We start from the raw sequence: 20,908 nt of genomic DNA, 5'->3' as shown, positions 1-20,908 counted from the left end.
AGGCTAATCAGACCACAATCATGGGGAACTATGTCTGCTGGGCCGTAAGCTGGGAATAGTGGAATGGAGTGGGAGGGTGCACGGCCGCCTGCCCCCAATGGGGGGCACTGTCAGCACATGTTTTGGAACGCTCTCAGTATTGGTCTTGCCCAAATGGGACCGTCGCCTCAAAAGCACAGATCACATCTGGACAGATGGTGACAATCCTAGAGAAGCTGGGCTTTAACCTCAGCCTGTAAAACTCACTCTGAATCGAAACACACTTTAAACAAACTGTACCCATCTGTTTGCCTTTATGTGCGGAGAGCCCCGGTTTTTTAAACCCCTACTGCAACAACTGTGTCTTCATCCATCTTCCCAGAATGATGTTAAAGTGGGCATGACACCAAGTTGGCTCTGGGTCGGAGACGCAGGTCATATGTGGTTTCCAGGCACAGAGATGGCCCAGATCTGGCAGGATCTGAACATCCCCTTCTGTGAGATAGAAGTTTGCCTGCAATCGCGGACCTTTTGAACTCACTTCTGCCCTATAAAAATCATCTGAACTACCATACATTTTAGGTGAAAACCCCCCTAAACCCCTCTTCATTTAATAGGTGCTTTTTGGTTAGGATTAATTCTGACCTTTTGTTTTTCCTGCATTGACTTTGCTCTCCTGCACCTTGCTCTAAATGTTCCCAAGGGAGTTGGTTTTGGGAAGTCTCAAGTCCTTCCTACTTCTCCTCCCCTCCCTCCCTCTCTCTCTCTTTCTCTCCCTCCCCCTCATCCCTCGTTGCTCTTTTAACTAGCAGTGAAGCAGAAGCCCCCGCACAGGCACAGTCAGCCGGACTGGCATTTCAGAGCGGCACAGTTGCTCAGACAACGACACTGTCAGACGGACCCAAAACTTTATGATCTGATGACTCTCACGCCGGATAACAGGAAGATCCGAAGCTAATAAGCATTTAGCAAATTAACATGCATTCGGTTACGTTTGCATAACTTAAAAAAAACGTATAAGGAATATTTTAAATTAAGGAACATCGTTAATTTTCACTGACAAAACAATGGGTTTGGTGGTAGTTTTTTGAGGACGTTTTTCTAATCTTGGAGGTTAAGGACTCTCGTTTCGCCTGGCATGCGTATCTTCGTACATGTGATCATGCTGAGGAACAGTCCCACTCACCTGTTGGGAGCACATTGGCTGCTGTGCCTCTTGGAAGGTGAGTGCAAATCCCCCCCACACCCAAATCTATGCTTCCACCGGATTTTTATCTCTGATTCAGATATCTCTGAATTATCTCTCGATGTGCTGGCGAAGATCATCCTCACTGATACGTGCGTCTCCACAGAGACCAGAGACTAAAACTGTCTGCTTGCGATCTTGCTGTGTGATTTTTTTTGCCTGTTTTGTGGATTTGTCTCGTGTGCGTTCAGACGGAAATGTGTATTCATTCTTGTTCGACTGAGATTTACGCTTTATCCTTGGTGCCAGTTGTGTTGCGGTTGAGTTTCATTACATCGTTACGAGGCATCGTTTTGGGATCCTAGTGCCACATTCTCCTCGATCCTTTTCCCACGCCAAGCCACGGTAGCGGACACAGGTGCGCTAAGTTGCACGTCTGCGGCTGAGGAACTAAAGATTCTGGTTTATAGTGGCTAATAATGGTGGCACTGTGAGCAGGGGTAAAATACGTTTTCGTTCACTAATACTTTATTTGCAAAATTTTCGCTGGAATTTCAAAGTTACTAAGATTAAAATGTTGGAGTATTTAAAAATGGCTGATGATGAAGATAGTAAAACGTCATTCTATAAAATACAGTATCCAAACGAATTGAATTACGTATAATGGCATATTTAAGCTATTGTTGGTCTTATATGTCACATTAAAACACCAAATCAGACAAATATAAGTTAGATGACTATGAATTAATGGGATCCAGATGGATTTCACAAGCTGTGAATTTCTCAAAAAAAATCTGGAAATATTAATCTTTATTGTACAGAAATCAAACATCTTAGGAACTGTAACAATCATTCTGACGAATGTATCCAATTGCATTATTCATTATCTAAGAACAGGAAACCAATTTACTAAAAATCAACTAAAAATCTCCTTATATACACAGAAGCACAGTTCGGAAAGTGACGTTGATTATGGTAATAGATGGAATAACTGGGCTCCGCTATTACAAATCCTCAACTTTATATCCCCTATATTTTCCACTGCCATCAATGGAAGCCAAATATTTTTCCCAGTTATGATGGCGAGAATGAGAGGCAATGCCCCATCTTCAGTGCTCGAGATAATAAAATAGCGTTTCTTTACTTTGACCCAAGTCAAGAATTCAAGGATTCCCCACAACCTCGCCATTCTTATACGCATAGCAATTACATACTATCCTGTTATTCCTGCCATTGTTTTTTTTATCTGTACAATCAACATCTACATATCAAAACAGATACCGGGTGTGTTTTTAACATTATACGGGGGGGATCTGCAAAGAAACGTATACTAGAACGAGTACTATGTCCAGACAAAGCACTGTGGTCATCTGCCTCTTGTCAAACGCCCTCTCCCGTTTCTGCCCCCGAAGGCCGCGCGAGTTCAATATTCCGAATGCGGTTTCATAGATTTGTTGTTCAAACAATGCGAACCGCGAGGGAAACTTCACTGCTGAACAAAAGGAGCAAAACTATGTGTTCTAGGCAACTGTGTTGATTTCGTCCAACTAACAGTAATTATATTATATATATTTCATATTTGCACATTTTTCCCCACATATTAAACGAGGCTGCATCTTATAAAATGAACTATTAAACCTATAAATGCCCTTTTGTGATGCTTTTCTTCCATGTTGATATGACACACCACCGCAACAAATTACTTTTTATGTTCAATCTATGTTCAGTATATGCGGGGCTTCTAAATCACTCTGCTGCGGTGCGGATTGTCCGTATGTAGATGAAGATGTCGAACACGTGCGCTAAAACTGCTCAGTGTTTGTGTTTGTGGGGAAATACTTGGACTATGTAAGATATAATTTAGGGCATTTAGTGTCACAGTGGCTAAGGAGCTGAACAGGAGGTACCAGATGCGGTGGGGAAGATAAATGTTCAGTAAACATCGATCACTGGCAATAGACAGGACATTAAGTTAACTAAAATAAATTCATTGGGGATAGCGCTTCCTGGCGCGTGAACACGTAAGAAAGATCAAAAGAATGAAGTGGCACAAGACCAGCGCCAAAAATCTTACACATAAATTGTTGAATTTCACAGAAAAGTTTCTGAAAAATTATTTAATATCAGAAAGGACCAATAACTGGTGATGACAACCATATAATATTTTTAAACAACATTATAACAGCAATTATTGTAGCGACCAGGGGGATTTATGGATTGAAAATGTACTGTGAATATTCCAAATTGCTGCAAGGAAAGGTGATATAAACGGATTATAATTTAAATATATCTGGCAACCTATGTTTAGATATAGTTACCTAAGATGTTAAAACTTACTTAGTGTTAGTGCTTCCTAATCATTGTTTTTTTCTTATAAAACTATTTATTCAAATTTAGTTTAACAGAAAGCATATTATCCAAAATTAGACTGAAAGCCACTCTTGTGACTGATATATATATAATGGGATTAATTTTTTAATTAATAATTAATGATTAATAATTTTATCTTGGCTCAACCTCCACAATCGTATGAAGTACTGAGGCACACCAGGACATCAGTGTCCCGGAAATGACGTCACCCCCTCCCCCCAAACTCAGACGTCCCGGTTTCCCCCCTTTGTACTAACTTAAAAAAAAAAACTGAAGATGGACTGGCTCACCCATCTCTTGTGATTAATGAATTTCATACACAAGTTCCCTCTAAAGTGCTTCATGCAGCGGCTGAATTAAATTTAAGATGGATAAGTTAATACAGACTATGCAAGATCATCAAAGGCCAGAAACAAAACGGTTTATATATCAGAAAAGAAACCATTTTAACTGTGTGGACGACTGACATTAATCGAGTACCCCCCCCCCCAACACACACACACACACATCACAGGTTATTTCTATTCTAATGAGTTGCCTACTGAGTCCCTCCCCATCCATTCCCACCTGTCTCTCAGCCCCGAGTCTGACAGTCATTTTGTGCAGATGTGAAACTGTGCAATAAAGCCCCCACCTTCAGGAGTCCAGCTTGTTACTGGTGACCACGACTAAACTAGCGGATATCCAGACGTAAGGCAGCCTTTTACTTCAAAGCAAGGCATGTTTGCGCCGCTGAACTGTGTCACAGACAGGCTAAACAGATGGAGAACTGAAGAAATGCTAATTGGCAGTAATGTCAAGGCCATTTCACAAAGGAACGCATTTCAAAAATCATATAAAAATATACTTTTTTTTTTTTGTAGTGGCAATGTGTATTTTTCCTACGTGTTTTTAGATGAATTCAGCCCAGAGGATACCCAAACCTAACCTGTCTCTGAAAAAACAGCAAAGCTGAAATACATAATGAGGGAAGGATTAAGTTTATTTTTAAGACTTCCTTCTATGAACATCTGCCAAAGATCAAGAACAGCGATTTCCTCTTTTATAATAATAATATATGTGTTTTGACACCAAAGATTCTGGAACAAGAAGTCAGACAAATACATAGGTCTTATATTAACTGTTACAATATTAATAAAAAAATATCTTGATGAGTGATTATGTGCACTAAGGGTGTGTGAGATGCATTCGGTTTGGTCAGATTTATCTCATCAGTGAGATTTTTTACCACCAAAATTATGAATGATGAGTGCAAGGGTGGCGTGAACATTACAAATGAACCTCACCATCTCTGCATTGGTGCTGTGTGAACATGCAAGTCTGTATTTTATTGACCCCCCTCCCCCCCCTCATTTTAAAAGCAGAACTCGAGGGAAGTGGGGGGTCAATTGGGGCTGTCTGTTGCTGCCTGGCCAGCAACGCGGGCGAATGCAAATGTGAACTAAGAGAAAAGCAAGAGGAGAACAGTCTGAGAACCTCCATGTACAAATGAGCTATAAACATTCCCTGCTTGCCGCAGGATCGGCGATGAAAGGGTCAGTGGTTGCAAAAAGCTCTGCAGATGTAAGGCAGCAGAGGGGTATTGTGCTGCATTAACTGCTGCGGTGGTGAGTGAGGGCTTAGGTTTTCTGCGACGGGCTCGGGGCCAAAAGCACCAAGACGTACACGAGGAAGCGTGCAGTGCAGCGAAATAGGCTGGGAACCCTTCTTCACCTCCCCTGTGGCTTTAGCCAGATCGTACCCAAAATACTGGAGCTGGCATCACCAACATGGTGTCTTGAGCGAGATGGCTCTGTATGGACAGACAATGTGAGAAATGCCGGAATCTTCCCAGAGGACGGGGTCTGTAAGAGGCCAAGCTGCCAAACTTTAAATTATAAATACACAAAAAAAATATCCCTGGTGGTCCTCCATAAATTATATTTTCACAGGCACAGTTTTACATAAGCATTCCTTCGACAAATCAGCGTTACTTAAGTGTGGAAATGTCTAGCGATGGACCATCGACACAGAAAGATTACTTTGGCTCTGAACCATCTAAGTCCTGTCCTGACTAAATTAAATTGATAAATTGTGGAAGCTCGCAGCAGTGCCATCTAGTGGTCATCTTGTATTGATTCTTAAAAGGCAGAACTTTATATATTCTATAGAATTCTCTTTACAAGCATGGTTGCGCTTGCTCCAAAGAAGGGTTCAGACTCCCTTGGGGTTTGCTTTACAGGACTATGCTATATAAAATGATCAAAAAACGGTCCTCGATGTCAATATGTTATCCATATATTAACGATTGCTAGTTTAGACTAATTGCATTAGCAATTAACCTGTTCGCGAAAGAACAACAAACGCGCGAATAAACCTTACCAAACGGTCAGGTTAAAGTAACTGAAGTGTAAGCTGGATCGATAATAATGTGGACCATGGCAAAAACAGAAGAGGCCGTCTGACACGCTGTCTAGTTTCTGCATTTTATATATATATATTCTGTTTTTGAGGATGGAGACGAAAATGATGTGCGCACGAGGTTCCTCAAAGCGTCAGTTCTCGCCACCATATGGAAATGATTCCCAGCGTTTGAGAAACAAACAACACTGAAGCGCGGATTGATTAGCACATTAAAAACAGTGGTCTTATTATTGGCTCGAAGTAGTTCAAGGAGAAGCACGCTGGCTCTTCTAAACCTCGTAATTAAAACCATCGCTGGAAGAAAAAAAGCTTCTCTTGGGGCCCCAGAGCGGACCTGTCCCTCTGTGGGAACACAAATACGCTGTAACTGGACCTCAGCCATCGGACAGAGCCATTGAAACGCCGACACATCCGCAAAACTACACCGTCCGATCCCCGATTTCTACTCCAAACGCAAACACAGCACGTTTCCTGAACATGGTCAGCGCATGAATAAGATCATCCGCAAAACGCTGCTAATTCGAGCAGCCCCCTGGACTGCGATCGGGGTGGCGCAGCAGGGTGGAGGTGAGGAAATCAGGAAACGAGTCTACAGGGACTCTGCCCTCCTTGCTTGATGTTTGCATAAGGAGGCTGAAACTGGAACTATGCGGTTCTTGACAAACACGCCCCCCCTCCCCGGACAAGAGCCTCTTCACTTTTGTGAGCATTTGGGTTCAATCAGAAATCAGAGTTGAGGTGGCCTTCTCGGCCTTGCTCTCTTTCGCCATCGCTTTCCAAGACCACACAATGTCCGGCGCCTGGCACAGCAGGCTTACGGGGAAACGAGTAAACGGACATGCACAGTGAAAGTACGCAAACCTTCAGGCTTCACTGAAACAAAACGAAGCAGCTTTTGCCCGTGTTTACAGAGTCTGCGCATAGACGTGCGCCGGGAGACCCGAACCTATTACCCCCACACCTGCAGCTTAGTCCCCCTGTTGGATTTGTATCTAAATTTCAGATTAACTCTGTGGGTCTCGATCCTACATCTACTAAGAAAACAGCAGCTCTCATTTATTCATATTTTCTCTGCCGTCTAACATCAAACTAACTAAATAATTAACGATTACAGTGCATGGTCACAAGAAATCATCAGCTTAGAGACAACTACCAGTCACAGATGAGACAGTCCTACCGCATTCGTAGCTATACTGTTCTATAAACGATTAGGTGTATTTTCTTACACACAACCAAGAGTTTTAAAAACGGGAAAAACTTTCAATAGCTGGCTCACTAACGGATATTTAAAATAATAATCTTATTATACTTGTATTCAATTTTGATTCTTCCTACGCCATTTGTAAGACCACTGCTGCCCAAAAAAATAGAACACGAGCTAATCTTCGCCACACCAGTTTTCCTAATTGTGATGGTGCTTTCCGTTTTCCCGAGTTTCTCCGTTTGCCAAGATCTTATATACAGAGTTTCTGAGCTATTCACTGCCTACACCTCCATAAGTGCGATAATAATCTTATCAGAAACTCCCACAGGTGCTTAACTGTATTTTATGCCTTTGCTTTAATTCACTTCATATTTTGTCCTAACGAATAAGCGCGTTTTCCGTTATTGTTAAACTTGAACTTTATCCACAGAATTAATTAGTCGATGGACATATACAGTTTAACCTTATGTTTGATTGGCCTATTTGTTAAATTTAAATGAATGTATAATACTGGAATACATAGAAGGTTAAAACGGTTAGTGTAACCCCCGATGCTGAAGATTTTATTCCGCTTTCAGATTGTTATTTTAAGGGTCTGTTATAATCATTTGCCTGTCGTGTAATATTGTGATTCATATCCACCCATTAGTCATTGTTGAAATCTCATATGTTTCATATAAAAGATATGAACATTTGATTTATGAGTCTCACTTTTAAAAACTCTGATTTCTTAATTTTTTTTAGATCTGTTTAGCAATATAAATGCGTATATCTGGAAATCGCCGAGCAGTGACAAATGAAAATCTCGTAAAATAATGAAATATTTTTCTCGTAATTTCTTGCGTTATTCCTGGGGAATTTCTTTAGTCATGTGACATTCGCGAGGTACATTGCAGATTGGTAGGCTACAATAGGCCTAGTTTTTGAATTTTCTTTGGAATGAAATGAAATTATGTCATTTACACAGAATAAAGACAACGCGTGCAAATACCGGCCTTGACAGCCATTTGAACGTAACTGTTGAAAATCTTGGTAACGTCTAGGAATGCAAAAGAGCCTGTTCTTCACTGAAATTGCAAATATTGTAAGATAACAGACTGTGGTGTTGACCTTATGTGGGACATATGGCTATTTGTCCAGGTCCTGCATGAATTTTTCTAATAAGGGTACGGCATGTTTCAGTGACTTTTAAGCTAATGCAAACAGTGCGAATTCAGTTTGTATATATATCTGCAACAAGGTGTGCGTGACTGTTGCATGTGTTTCCATGTTTAGCAGCTGTGCTGGTGTCCAGCAGCAAACTGTGGGAGGTTCCCACAGCCCCCTTCACCTTGGCCGCCAACAGTACTGCCAAGCTGTTATGGGAGCCACAGTGCCAGGCTCAGCTGCGCCACCTACAGGATGGGGGAAGCATCAGCGCAGTCATCCCACCAACGCTGGACGGAAACTGGGTTTCGACCAGGCAAGTACTGTTCAGCTGACGTCCTCAATGGAGACATTACGACTATAAAGAAACTCTGGAGCTAAGCACGTGCTGGTAACGTAAACATTTAGTCGATGAGTAAATACTGAATTTTTGAGTAAACATCAAGGAAAAGAATGTAAATTGGCAGAATGAACACAATAGTTTGTAAGGTTTGAATTTTTCAAGCTGCCTGTGGTTTTGCTGGAATTGGCGAAGGCAGCTCAATTTCAAACACGACCCTTTTTTTGCAGGTGTGAAGTGCGACCTGGTCCGGAGTTCCTGACCCGGTTATATACGTTCTACCCGAGCCGACTGTTCAAAGCCCTGCAGTTCTATTACAGGGACAGCAGGTGTCAGGACCCAGCCTACTCACTGGTGATCAGGGGCAAACTGCGTCTGCGGCAGGCTTCCTGGGTCACCCGCGGGGGCACCGAGGCTGAGCACCACTTACACAGGGTGGCCATCATCTTCCACAGCTCCGCGGCGGTACAGCAGGTCGCCGCCCGCTTGCCGGCCGTCTGTCGATGCAGTGGCTCGGAGTGCTGGGTGCCCGGGCGGCTCTACGATCTGTTCAGCCCCAAGGCGGGCCGGGACTGCCTGGGGGCTCTGGGCTTCTCCATGCTGGAGTTGGACCTCCTGCGCCTGGAAAGCCGGCAGCAGATCCACAGCAGACTGGTTCAGGAGCTTTTCCTGGGAGACATCCACACGGAGTGGGAACATCGCACCCGCTATCGGCCCACTGGCTACCAGACGCCGCTACAGAACACAATGGTGAGGCGGGGGGCAGGGCACGTGCATGCGGTACGGGACGGCTACACAAACACGCCCACTGCCCGAGAAGATGGCCATGCTGAAGTCAGTTTGAACCTTGTGCTTCTACATCTAAAATGAAAATACTCACGCTGCTTGTTAATATTTAGTTAGAAGAAGATAAATTACCGCGTTAACACGTGCAAACTTCCATAACAGCTTACCTTTTTCACTAATATATTTCTGCAGCCAAATTCACTTTTGCAATGAAGTGCAATTATTTATGGACTGCGGCCAAGTGCATAAACAAACTGCGGCAGCCTAGCATGTGGAAGGTGACACAGAGCTTCAATTTCATTATTTATGTGTTTCTACAGCTGGATATATACATATATATGTGTAGAATAAAATGTAGGATTTCAGCTGTATGATTTTCTTGTGTCAAGTCCAATTCTCCTACCCAAGCCACAAGACTTTGTGTGTAAGAATTTCACACTGTAATGCGAATCCAAATTATGTTTTACTGTATTTTACTGGGACTAACTGACATTCACCACCATGCAGCTCGTAAGATCTGAGGGTTCGTCTGTGTTTTTTTTTTATTTTAATACAATAAGAAATAAGCTACTGAGGGAAACGGTCTTTTAAAGTTCATTACTTTCCATTCAGCAGTTTAGCCAGAAAAATCCCCATTGCCATTTTTTTGGCTAACTTTAATGAAAACGAATCGTTATTTTCATTAACGATTCTGCGAATATAACACAGCACTGTAGGGTGAACCAACAGGTTAAATCAAGATATTTAAAACAACACTATAATCACATGTCAGGAAAAATCTGGCAGAATGATATATCAGACATTTTTACTGTTCCTCAAAATTTTCTGCTTTTGCAGTATTTAATTTCGTTAATCATCCGCTCTTTTCTGCTTTTACTGGTAATGACGTGAAACTGGTAATGAACACGTAACTTTTTTTGAAAGCTTACTTTTCTGCCTATGAGAATGTTAAGCCTGAAGTTCTTTTTTATTACAATAAACTTGTATTTTACGTAAATTATTCAGTTATAATTCAGTATTTTTTGGAGTGCCGATTGTTTCCCGTGCGCATGGAGACTTTTTGGCGAGGCTATGTTTTTGTGATACTCGCCTTCAGACCACCCCGGAGTTACGGCGCTGCCCTGCTGACTCCGTGAAGTTTATAGCGGCTGGTTGCAGGCGGCATTACCGCCACATGTGCGGGCTCCGCTTGCACGCCCTTACAGCCCTTCTCTGTTCATTTTTTCCCCTACTCTTTGAACCCAAGGAGTATGGTAGCCAACGTCTAAACACCGGTCTTGTAATTCAAAATGTTAATATCCTTATGGCAAGCAAAACTGTGTGCCGTCGAAGGCAGAAATAAGAGCCGTCGCGACAAATATCCGTATCATCATATATAGTGTTTATAGTATGATATGAAACGAGAGCTACGTGTTTTGGTCGCGGCGGTATAACGCTTTTATGGAAAATATACCACGTTAATAACTGATTTGCTAAATTCACACTTAGTTATAATACTGAAGTATAATAACCGTAATTTATGTGCTGTTTCTGGTTCTTTGTTGGGAAAAGTGATGTATATACTGTAGCAATTTAGGTGATGTACTTTGCTCATGGATATAGGAGGTCCGCTAACACTAACTTTAGGGTTACAGTACAAACCAATTTACCTTCATTTCTGCCCATATATGGATAAGCGCCATACACAAGGTTAATTCCAAGTTTTATTAGTCAGATACACAGTGTACTGAGTGCAGTGTGCAGGAAAATGCATCACTGTCAAGCTTCAGGTTGTGAAATAGCTGTATATGTGTACCGCTGAGTAGATTGTTGATTACACAGGTCCTAGACACTGTCTTCAATAGATACCTGAATTAAACACATGGAATTAAGTGACTATATGTGATTTGAGCTAAGGGTTTACTAGGTTCCATATAATCTGGATTATGAATGTTTGGGACTTGGACGCGTCTTACATCTTGGACCCGTTTTCCTGCAGAACCATGTGCACCCGTGCCCGGTGTGTGGCCTGGCGTACCGCTCCTCGGAGCTGCACCCGCCTGTGCTGCCATCTTCCCCAACCCTGCCGCTGTCCCTGGACGGGCGCTGGGTCAGCCAGCGCTGCGAGGTGCGGCCGGCCGTGCTCTTCCTCACGCGAGACTTCACCTTCCATGAGGACCTGCGTGGCTGGGAGGGCCTCTACCGGCACTACTCTGACCCCATGTGCCGCCAGCCGACCTTCAGCGTGCGGGCATGGGGCCACTACGCCCGCGTGGGGCCTTCGCCCGTGATACACGGCGCCACTGAGTTCGTCTTCAAGGTCACGCGGGCCACAGTGGTCGCTCAGGATGAGGCTGTCGCCAGGGAGTTTAATGCCTCCCAGGGGGGCAGCTGCGGGCAGGCCGGGGGCTGGGCGGTGGGTGTGGAGCAGGATATCACCCCCACACATGGATGCACTCCGCTGGGGATCAAGCTGCCACACAAAGAGTACGAGCTCTTCAAGATAGAGTTCGATCACAAACAGCGCCCCCTGCTGTTCACTGGAGAAAGGCCGACCGATGGCTCCAGTCCAGACCGTCCCCACAAGCGCCCTACATCCTACCAGGCTCCGCTAATCCAGTGCAGAATGGATGTCAGTGGGTCCCACCGCCACGACCAGCAGAGATCTTTCACTTTCCAGCCTGTCAGTGGCGTAGCCTCTCTGACGTGGCTCCTTGCTTTGGTCTTGGCCTCCTTGTTCGGTGGCTGGTGTGTCGTACAGACCCCGTGACATATATGCTGCTGGAAGTCGAGCTTGCCTTGCTGTGTCGTTACCAGCAGAAGTATGAATGTTGTGCATCAAGCCTTATTCTTTAGCCGTCTTTATTTTACCGTGTTTGTCAGGAATACAGATCGGAATGTGCAGAAACACGTGGAATATGGTGCTTATCCTAAGAATGTCCCTAAAAACCAAATAGAATCATCTTTTTACTGCAGTTATAACATTATATTTCATATGAATCTGTCTGTATAAATATGTTTTTAATATCAGATAACTGCCTAACGCTGGAGAACTATCTATTAGTGCCATCTTAGAACAACACTTGTGGCAGTTTGATGATAGGCCCTTGTATAACAGCTTTGTACGGATTAGGATGTATTTTCTCTGTCCACGGCTGTACAGTATTAATAACGTAAGGTGTGTCTCTCTATGCATATATATCCGTGAACTTTTATTTTGAGCATAGGATGTAGACATTCCAGATGACAAACTCTTAAACGGAACATAAAATCGCAAAAAAAAAAAAATTCATCGCAAAACGGGAAATGCAGTACTTTGGATGTGAAAAACAGACTGAAAAGCTTTTGGGAAGAGCGCGTGTTTTTCAGCATAGGAGCCTGCATCCCTGCTGTGTCACACGTCCGCTGTCTCGGTGCACCAGCTCAGTGTCTGAGGGACTGCGATGACTATGATGACCAACTTGGGTGAAGGACAGTGAACAATCATTGCCTCACTGCACCTCAGCTACAAAGAAACCCATAAGCAGTTTGTGGACGGTCCCTGAATCCAGCACAGACAGTGGATGGGAAACTACGCGACAGTTTAATGAAGCTGTTTAAAGACGTACCCGGGGGGGTCCTTCTTGGGTTTTGTACATGATGAATATAAAGCGATGTGACGCCAGTCAGACACGTATTTATTGTTATCCTAAGATGTTTAAACAATAGATTGCTTTGTTCCCCAGTTTTATACCAAATCAGATACGTGGGTGCCAAAGATGCTCGTATTAACTGCTTTTATATCGGATCTTTGCAATTTTATCAATAATTTTGTCTAATATAAGTTTCATTAAAGTATTTTATGATACAGTTAGAGAGTTTAAAGGTGTTATGTGCATATTCATGTTTGAAGAGGAGTATGTAAATACAAAAGGCAATGGTGAAATTCTGTAGTAAAATGAAACAATAGGCCTACATACCGTGAGAGGTCACATGCACAGCTTGTGAGCAGTATTATTTACGGTTATAGCTATGACTTAAAGTTTGGAAGATAATTTAAAGTGACAGGAAAATAACTGCAGATAAATAATCTTGTACCAGCCAAAGTTGCCGTATTTCACAAGAAAAACAATAGGAGGGTAAATTGGTTTAACTCGGAGTGTATTTCTAACTTAATCGCTTCACCTAAACTTTCCATTGAAGCAGTTTAAGCAGGAAAGTAAACGTAAGATGAAAAATTACTAACTCACGTGAGAAGTAATGAAGACAGGCCTCCCCGAGAGACAGCAGGTGCTTATGTTTTGGATCCAGCAGAGCATTCTGGGAAACTTTAAGGCTTATAAGGAAGATCTGACAGATATCGGCCAAAGCTCTGTTGCCTTCCAGTAAAAAAATAATAATCATCATTAGTATTGCATCTCAGTTTCTTAACATTAATTTTCACTACAACTGTTTCTTAGTTAAGTGTCATTTGTGGCCAGAACTGTGGCCCACTGTATAGGTACTTTGTTATTTTCCAACACCCAAATATTTGCATGAACCCATTTTGGAAACAGGGCGGGAGGGACTGGCCGCAGTGGTGTGTTCCTAACTTCCCGTCGCCCCAATTCCGTCCATCCCTCGGTGTCACTGCAATCACCATACTCACCATTACAGATCCTGGCTTTACACTGAAATACTGCCAGGTATTTAAACTCCAGTCCTCACCGTTAAGACTCCCAGTGATTACGGGTCGCTTTATTTCGCCGTTGGCATATTTTAATGAAACATTTGGAGCAAATGTAACTATGCCGCTTTGGGTTTATTCCGTAAAAGGAATAGAGAGGTGGTGGTGAGCAGGCTGTGGAGCTAGGCGACGGGGAGAGGAACAGAGAGGCCTACACTGGATCCAAAGGCAGCAGACTGTTCCCATTAAGGGCTGTCAGGATGATGATGGCGACTGGGAGCAGGGTGAGGTAATCTTTTTGGTTTCGGCAAGTGTATCAAGGGCTTGGGTTTGCAGAATGACAAAGATGAGGAGGGACAGAGAGTTCAAACGGCTGGTGTTTATCATAGCAGTAATGTTCTGGATCCACCATTATGAGGAGGTTACACATTCCTAATTTCGTGTTCTATCATTGGGCCAAAAATAATAGAGGAATATACCAATGGCATGAACGGGGGTGAGGTGGGATGTGGAGAGAAGAAAGAACGATGGTTTTCAGAGTCTGTTAGTGGTTTTTGTGCATATAATATAAGTCAGTCATCGGGCATGGAGAGCAGAACCCAGCATTATGGCCCATTAACAGCATCCATTAAATAAAATAATAAAACGAGTTTTCATCACTGGCACTGAGCAAGACACCAAAAGACGCTCCTGTGGCCATTTAAGTCAGTCCGTTCAAGGGTCATGCAGATGATGAGGCAAAATTCACAGATGGTTTCCAGTTTGATCCTTCAGCATTTATATCCACCCACACTTTAGCAGTGTTCCATCCATCCATCCATCCATCCATCCATCTCACAGACCCACTTGTCCAGTGTAGCGTCTTGGTGAGCTTGGAGCGAATCCAAGGAATCACGGGGCACGGAGCAGGTGACACGCTGTAGGAGATGCTATTCAGGGCTGGACTGGAATTAAAAACCAGGCCATCGCATACATGCCCACAGTGAATTTCGTAGAGCCTTTCAGGAATTACGTATTTTCACGCTTCTTGGAGCTGGGGGGGGGGGGGGGGGAGTGGTGCATGTCCAGGGTGCAACGCATGCAGGGACGGCCGCAGAATTTAGCTGTTGCCCGATTTGCCAAATAGCCTGTCCAGTCCTGATATCACTCTTTGCAGCGAGGGGCAGATTGTGTGAACATTACCTTCTCCGGGACGGGCCTCTCGGGACGGCACACAGAAGATGATGCTTTAAAACAAAAAAATAAAAAGCACGGAAAGCAAATACTACTTAAAAAATGCATACTTTCAGCAAAAGAGCTTCCAAACCGCAAACAACTTCTGTGGGTTTGTCATATTAATTCCATGCGAGGGAAGTGATTCGGGCCAGTTCTTTTGAACGGCACCGGGTCCAGAGGAACGGGAGCGTGGTAGCAGTGCAGCACACTCCCATAAAATGTTCGAGAAAACATCCATTTTCATGTAAGCCGACCGGGCAGCAGACTCGGCTGCAGCAGATGCAATGCAATGAGATTTACTTCTACCCAGCCCCAGAAGGGCAACCACGCCAAACATCGACGTCAGCGTTGTATGTCTTGCTTTTTGTTTTAATAATTATTACGGTTACTCGCTTTACCCTACGTACCCTTTAATTTTAAGCTCTGCTGAGAAACTTCCATTATTTCTACGCATATATGAGCAACAGCTGCCCATTAAAAAAATAATAACATTGGTTGTATGTTATTCCTTTGGCTCGGAAAATGCATAGCTGTTGAAAAATGCTCCTTCCATTTCTAAAATGATCTAAAAAAAAGTGCACCCACAGGACTATTGTACTGGGTGCCAAAAGCGGGCTCCTCATTTTATTACAACTTTGTACTCATGTGGAAAACTAAAGGGGAAATGATTACTGAGGCTGCCCCCCCCACTGCTTAAGAGCCAAACATCTTTCTTTCAGCAACATAGTTTTTCATATTGAACTGTGGAAAAAAACACACACACACATGCCAGAATTCACAAAGGGGGGGGGGAGTTAAAACTGTAATCTCTTCTGCAGATCTGTAGTAAATACTGTACTAAATAGCTCTGGAAGTACTATTGAAAGGCTGGAACACTGTACCACTGTAAGGCAAGGGGGGTTTGGAAATGCTTTGTTACTTTTACATGTCATGATGTATTAAAAACGTATGAAACATTCTTAAAAATGAAAATATTTAGAATAATTGCAGGAGGGCACACTGATTTTTTTTAACGTATGAAGCACAATGGTGTTAAAGCCGTAAATGTTAAGATTCTCCTTAATTTCCATATCTCTGCACTGTAAGGCCAGTGTTGGGCATCTCAGGTCCAGGAACTACAAATCCAAGACAAAGATTCTGTTTCTACCAATTAGTAGAACATAAAGAGTGGCAGTCACAGAGGACTCACCGGCTTGGCAGAAAGAAAATCTTGGTCTGGATTTGTAGCTTCTGGACCTGAAATGTCCAACGGTGGGTAAGGCGTGGCCCCTGGGTTGTATCAGATCACTGCGGCCGGGGGGTTTCTCTGTGTCTTTCTCTCTGTATTTATGGCAGGTTTTAATCCTGATAGTGCTCACACACATCGGAAATGGATCCACAGATCTTCCTAAGATATCTAGGCTAATCGCACACAAAGCTTTTACGTCTTTCTGGGTTGTGTCGATCATTCTTGCAGCTCTTCCCACATTCACGTGGTCACGCCTGTACAAACAGATCCCGGAAAAAAGAAACTGTATTGATCTTGTAGGCTGAGATCTTAATGTCCAGACCATATTAAACAAGAACAAAGAGCTTCGGCTTGGAGGATCTGCTAACTCTGAGATGTTCCAAACCATTTCAAAGCGTTAGACAAATGAATACCAGAATAAAACGAATTAACGAAACGAAAACAAATTAACCTTTTGATTTAATATCGTACAGTTGTCCTTTGGATGAAAAGACGAAAACAATAGATACATTCTTGTCTGGTTTCCCAGCAACTGTGTACATTTCTTTTAAAATGAAGCTCATTGCCTGTTGTACTTGGACGATTTTTGTTGTTTTGTTTTATAGCGACTCATGTAATACTGCACGGGGGCAAAAGGCTACATTGACTTGGACATATTAGAAAATGAGTTTATTTACAAAACGAATGAGACCCTCATGAGTAGTGTAGCTGTTGCAGTCGAGGCAATGTTAGACATTAATGATGCTGAGAGTACAAAACATTCTAACTCCTAGACAACTATCTTTCCTAAAAAAAAACAAAACAACTTAATACTAATTTTGCTCATTATGCATATAATCCTTTCCGGGGGAACCAAACATTTTCACACATATTTTAAGAGCCGTGCTTAATAATTGAAGACAAAAAGTATAAACTTAGATCTTTGATGGAGTCTCAAAGTTTCATATTTACTGTCATGTACTGGCAGCCTTGATAATTACGCACGGAATTATTAATGGGAAGAATCCTTGGAGTCTAATGGCATCTTGGCCACGGAGTGGTTTGAAGATGCAGGTTTTTCAACTTTTATTTTTGAATGGAATGGATCACCCACATCTGAGAGTTTCTGAAGAGTCAATGCCGAAAAGGGACTCAGTTTCAGATCATTTTAAATTGGAGACAGTCAGATGTCCTAGTAATGCACACTGTTCTGGGGGACGTGACAGTCCGTGGAGTTTGCTGAATTTCTAGAAATGAGACTCCAGCAACTAGACCTCAACCAAAACACTTAGGGATAATGAGAGTAAATGTTCGACAACAACAGTAATTACAGATTATGTTCTGCTTCTTCTGTTCTTGTGTGAACTTCTGCGAATGCATCTTTGTGGTATATTTACTTGGTAATTTTTTTTTGCTTTATTTTTTGTTGTAGTGACTCATGAAACAATGCAAAGGGACAAAAAGAGGCAGTTGAAAGGAGAACTGGGCATACAATTAAAAATAAATTTGCAAAACAAAAAGCCACAAATTCGACAGTCGGGGCAGTGATGCATGATGGTGACAGTGATACATGACAGTGATACGTGACAGTGATACATGACAGTGATACATGACAGTGATATGTGACAGTGATACATGACAGTGATAGTGACAGTGATACTGACAGTGATACATGACAGTGATACATGACAGTGATAGTGACAGTGATAGTGACAGTGATAGTGACAGTGACACATGACAGTGACACATGACAGTGATAGTGACAGTGATACATGATAGTGACAGTGATACTGACAGTGACACATGACAGTGACACATGACAGTGATAGTGACAGTGATACATGATAGTGACAGTGATACTGACAGTGACACATGACAGTGATACATGACAGTGATAGTGACAGTGATAGTGACTGTGATAGTGACAGTGAGAGTGATAGTGACTGTGATACATGACTGTGATAGTGACAGTGAGAGTGATAGTGAGAGTGATACATGACAGTGATAGTGACAATGAGAGTGATAGTGACTGTGATACATGACAGTGATGGTGACAGTGATAGTGACAGTGAGAGTGATAGTGAGAGTGATAGTGACTGTGATAGTGACAGTGAGAGTGATAGTGACTGTGATACATGACAGTGATACATGACAGTGATAGTGACAGTGAGAGTGATAGTGACTGTGATACATGACAGTGACACATGACAGTGATAGTGACAGTGAGAGTGATAGTGACTGTGATACATGACAGTGATACATGACAGTGATAGTGACAGTGAGAGTGATAGTGACTGTGATATATGACAGTGATACATGACAGTGATAGTGACAGTGCGAGTGATAGTGACTGTGATACATGACAGTGACACATGACAGTGATAGTGATAGTGACAGTGATAGTGACTGTGATACATGACAGTGACACATGACAGTGATAGTGACAGTGATATTGACAGTGACTGTGATACATGACAGTGACACATGACAGTGATAGTGACAGTGATATTGACAGTGACTGTGATAGCTCAAATCATCGGAAGTCCCTCATCTTCATATGTAGCTCCTAGAGTTCATGAAGTATATCTTCCTTCTAATATGTCAGTGGTTCTTAGTTCTGTTCCATTGACCCCCCCCCCCAGAATGTTTTCATTCCAACCTTAATCAGGGTCATATGGTCCTTCATAGGCTAATAATGAATGTGCTGGGCTGAAAGCTGTGTGGGTTGGAATGAACACATTCTACCCAGTAGAATTACTATATTATATGTTACTTTGGATGAAAGGTCAGAAAAATTAATGTAAGTAAAACCCCTGCCAAAAAATTATGGTATCACCCAACTTCTTACTGTGTAACAAAAAAAATCATAGATATAGCACGTAACATTTTTTTTAATAGCTGAAGATTCCAGCTGCATGAAACATACCATAGAACAAATTAAATTTAATTATTTTAATTAATGGCACAGTTTTGCCAAGGTCAGATAGAGGACAAATGGAATCAGTCAATGCTGAGCAAAAAAAATTTTGGAATCATGAACTAAAAAACTCACAGTAAGTACGTTGTTGCTGCTCCTTGGGCTTGTATGACGGCCTGAATTCTTTGAAGCGTGGACTTCTCAAACGGAAAACAAGATTCCACATCAAACTAGTTCCAGCTTTCTCAATTAGCAGTTGACAGATCAGTTTTGCGGGATCGAGCTTTTTCACGGACGATTTAAAAACGTGCAATCATTTTGAGATCCAGACGGCTTGCTGGCCGTGTGTGCGATTGAGTTAATATGCCTTTTACTGAAGAAGAGCTTTCACACTCTTTGCACTGTGGAAACATGCATTATCATCTTGAAAATGAGCTCATCACCAAAACAATTTTCTGTTAATGGAATGAGAAAAGTGTCCTAAATGTCAATATACACCTGTGCATTGACTGTCGAGGTAATGATTTCCCTCTCTGCTGATCTTTCACCTGACTGATCATCATCTGCTGATCATTTTTTTCTTTAGGCAGTCATCTTTATATATTTCTTTAGAATGGCGATAGACAAAAACTCCAGTATCATCTACTTAGCCAATGCAGATTTGTGATTTATCATCATCACTTTAACCCAAACATCCACAGTCCATGACTGCTTCTCTTTAACCCACCTTCTTCTGTGTAGGTGTTAGTACTGGTTGTTGTTTTGCCTTTTCTACATGTAAATTCTATTTCAATCAGTCAATTACTTATAGTCCTGTCACAGACCTTGACTCCTGTTTCTACCCATTTTTTTACTCATTTGTTTAGTTGTGCGTTTCCTATTTTCAAGCCAAGTTGCTTTTCATTTTCTGTCCTGGTGCTTTGACGTCTTCCTTCGTTTGCTTGCATGTTTTCCTTTTATAACCTTCCTTTTTTTAAATAAAAAAAAAAACAAATTCTAGACAGCAGACTGGGAACAGCCAACATCTTTCGCCACACTTTGGATTTCCTTCTTGAAGGAGTTTTATGATCCTTTCCATTGTTTCGATTAGCTGTTTTGTTGGAACCATGATTCCTTTCAATTAACCAGCTTGTTAAGGTCTGTAAGCGCACGCCTTCAACTGCAGACTAATTTGCGTTTTTTGACTTGTTTTAGAAATGCAAATTACAACGTGATTCCATAATTTTTCTCTATACTTGATCTGGACAAAAACTGCCATTAAATAAAATAATAATTTTCATTTGTCTCATGAAGGCAGAATGTTCAGCCAGTCAACTGTGATTTATTTGCTACGAAGTTAAACCGCTGGGTGACCGCCCTCTACGTGTGGTTGTGTATAATGCATAGATTTTAGCACCTATGGTCTAAATCACTGTTATCAAATTCCAGTCCTGGGGGGGCGAAGTCCTGCACATTTTTTGGTTTCCCCTCATTTAACGCACCTGATCCAACACCTTGTGCTAACTACCACACAGCTCTTGAGTTGAATCCT

The 20,908-nt window shown here is 42.3% G+C and overlaps 1 protein-coding gene across 2 annotated transcripts; it reads left to right on the top strand.

The window, feature by feature from the left end:
* Window positions 1–795: 795 nt before the first annotated feature.
* apcdd1l (adenomatosis polyposis coli down-regulated 1-like) lies at window positions 796–13,246 on the top strand. Of its 2 annotated transcripts, none has more exons than XM_049023944.1 (4): window positions 796–1,202; window positions 8,421–8,604; window positions 8,859–9,378; window positions 11,393–13,246. In XM_049023944.1, the coding sequence occupies exons 1-4, from the start codon at window positions 1,118–1,120 to the stop codon at window positions 12,161–12,163; spliced, it is 1,560 nt and encodes a 519-aa protein (XP_048879901.1). In that variant the 5' UTR covers window positions 796–1,117; the 3' UTR covers window positions 12,164–13,246. The 2 variants fall into 2 exon arrangements, with proteins under 2 accessions (XP_048879901.1, XP_048879900.1); XM_049023943.1 differs by having other exon boundaries at window positions 8,418–8,604.
* The last annotated feature ends 7,662 nt before the right edge of the window (window positions 13,247–20,908 follow it).

Source organism: Brienomyrus brachyistius, chromosome 8 (assembly GCF_023856365.1).
Source record: "Brienomyrus brachyistius isolate T26 chromosome 8, BBRACH_0.4, whole genome shotgun sequence".
Classification (NCBI taxonomy): domain Eukaryota; kingdom Metazoa; phylum Chordata; class Actinopteri; order Osteoglossiformes; family Mormyridae; genus Brienomyrus; species Brienomyrus brachyistius.
Note: the sequence above shows the minus strand (reverse complement) of the source record. Positions and strands in the feature narration are given on the sequence as shown.

What these genes read in the sequence shown, in the direction of transcription:
- apcdd1l (XM_049023943.1), top strand. Translation starts at nt 1,118, where the DNA reads ATGCGTATCTTCGTACATGTGATCATGCTGAGGAACAGTCCCACTCAC. An exon ending in GCTGCTGTGCCTCTTGGAAG is followed by an intron (nt 1,203 to 8,417) that starts GTGAGTGCAAAT and finishes TTCCATGTTTAG; the next exon opens with CAGCTGTGCTGGTGTCCAGC. An exon ending in GGAAACTGGGTTTCGACCAG is followed by an intron (nt 8,605 to 8,858) that starts GCAAGTACTGTT and finishes CTTTTTTTGCAG; the next exon opens with GTGTGAAGTGCGACCTGGTC.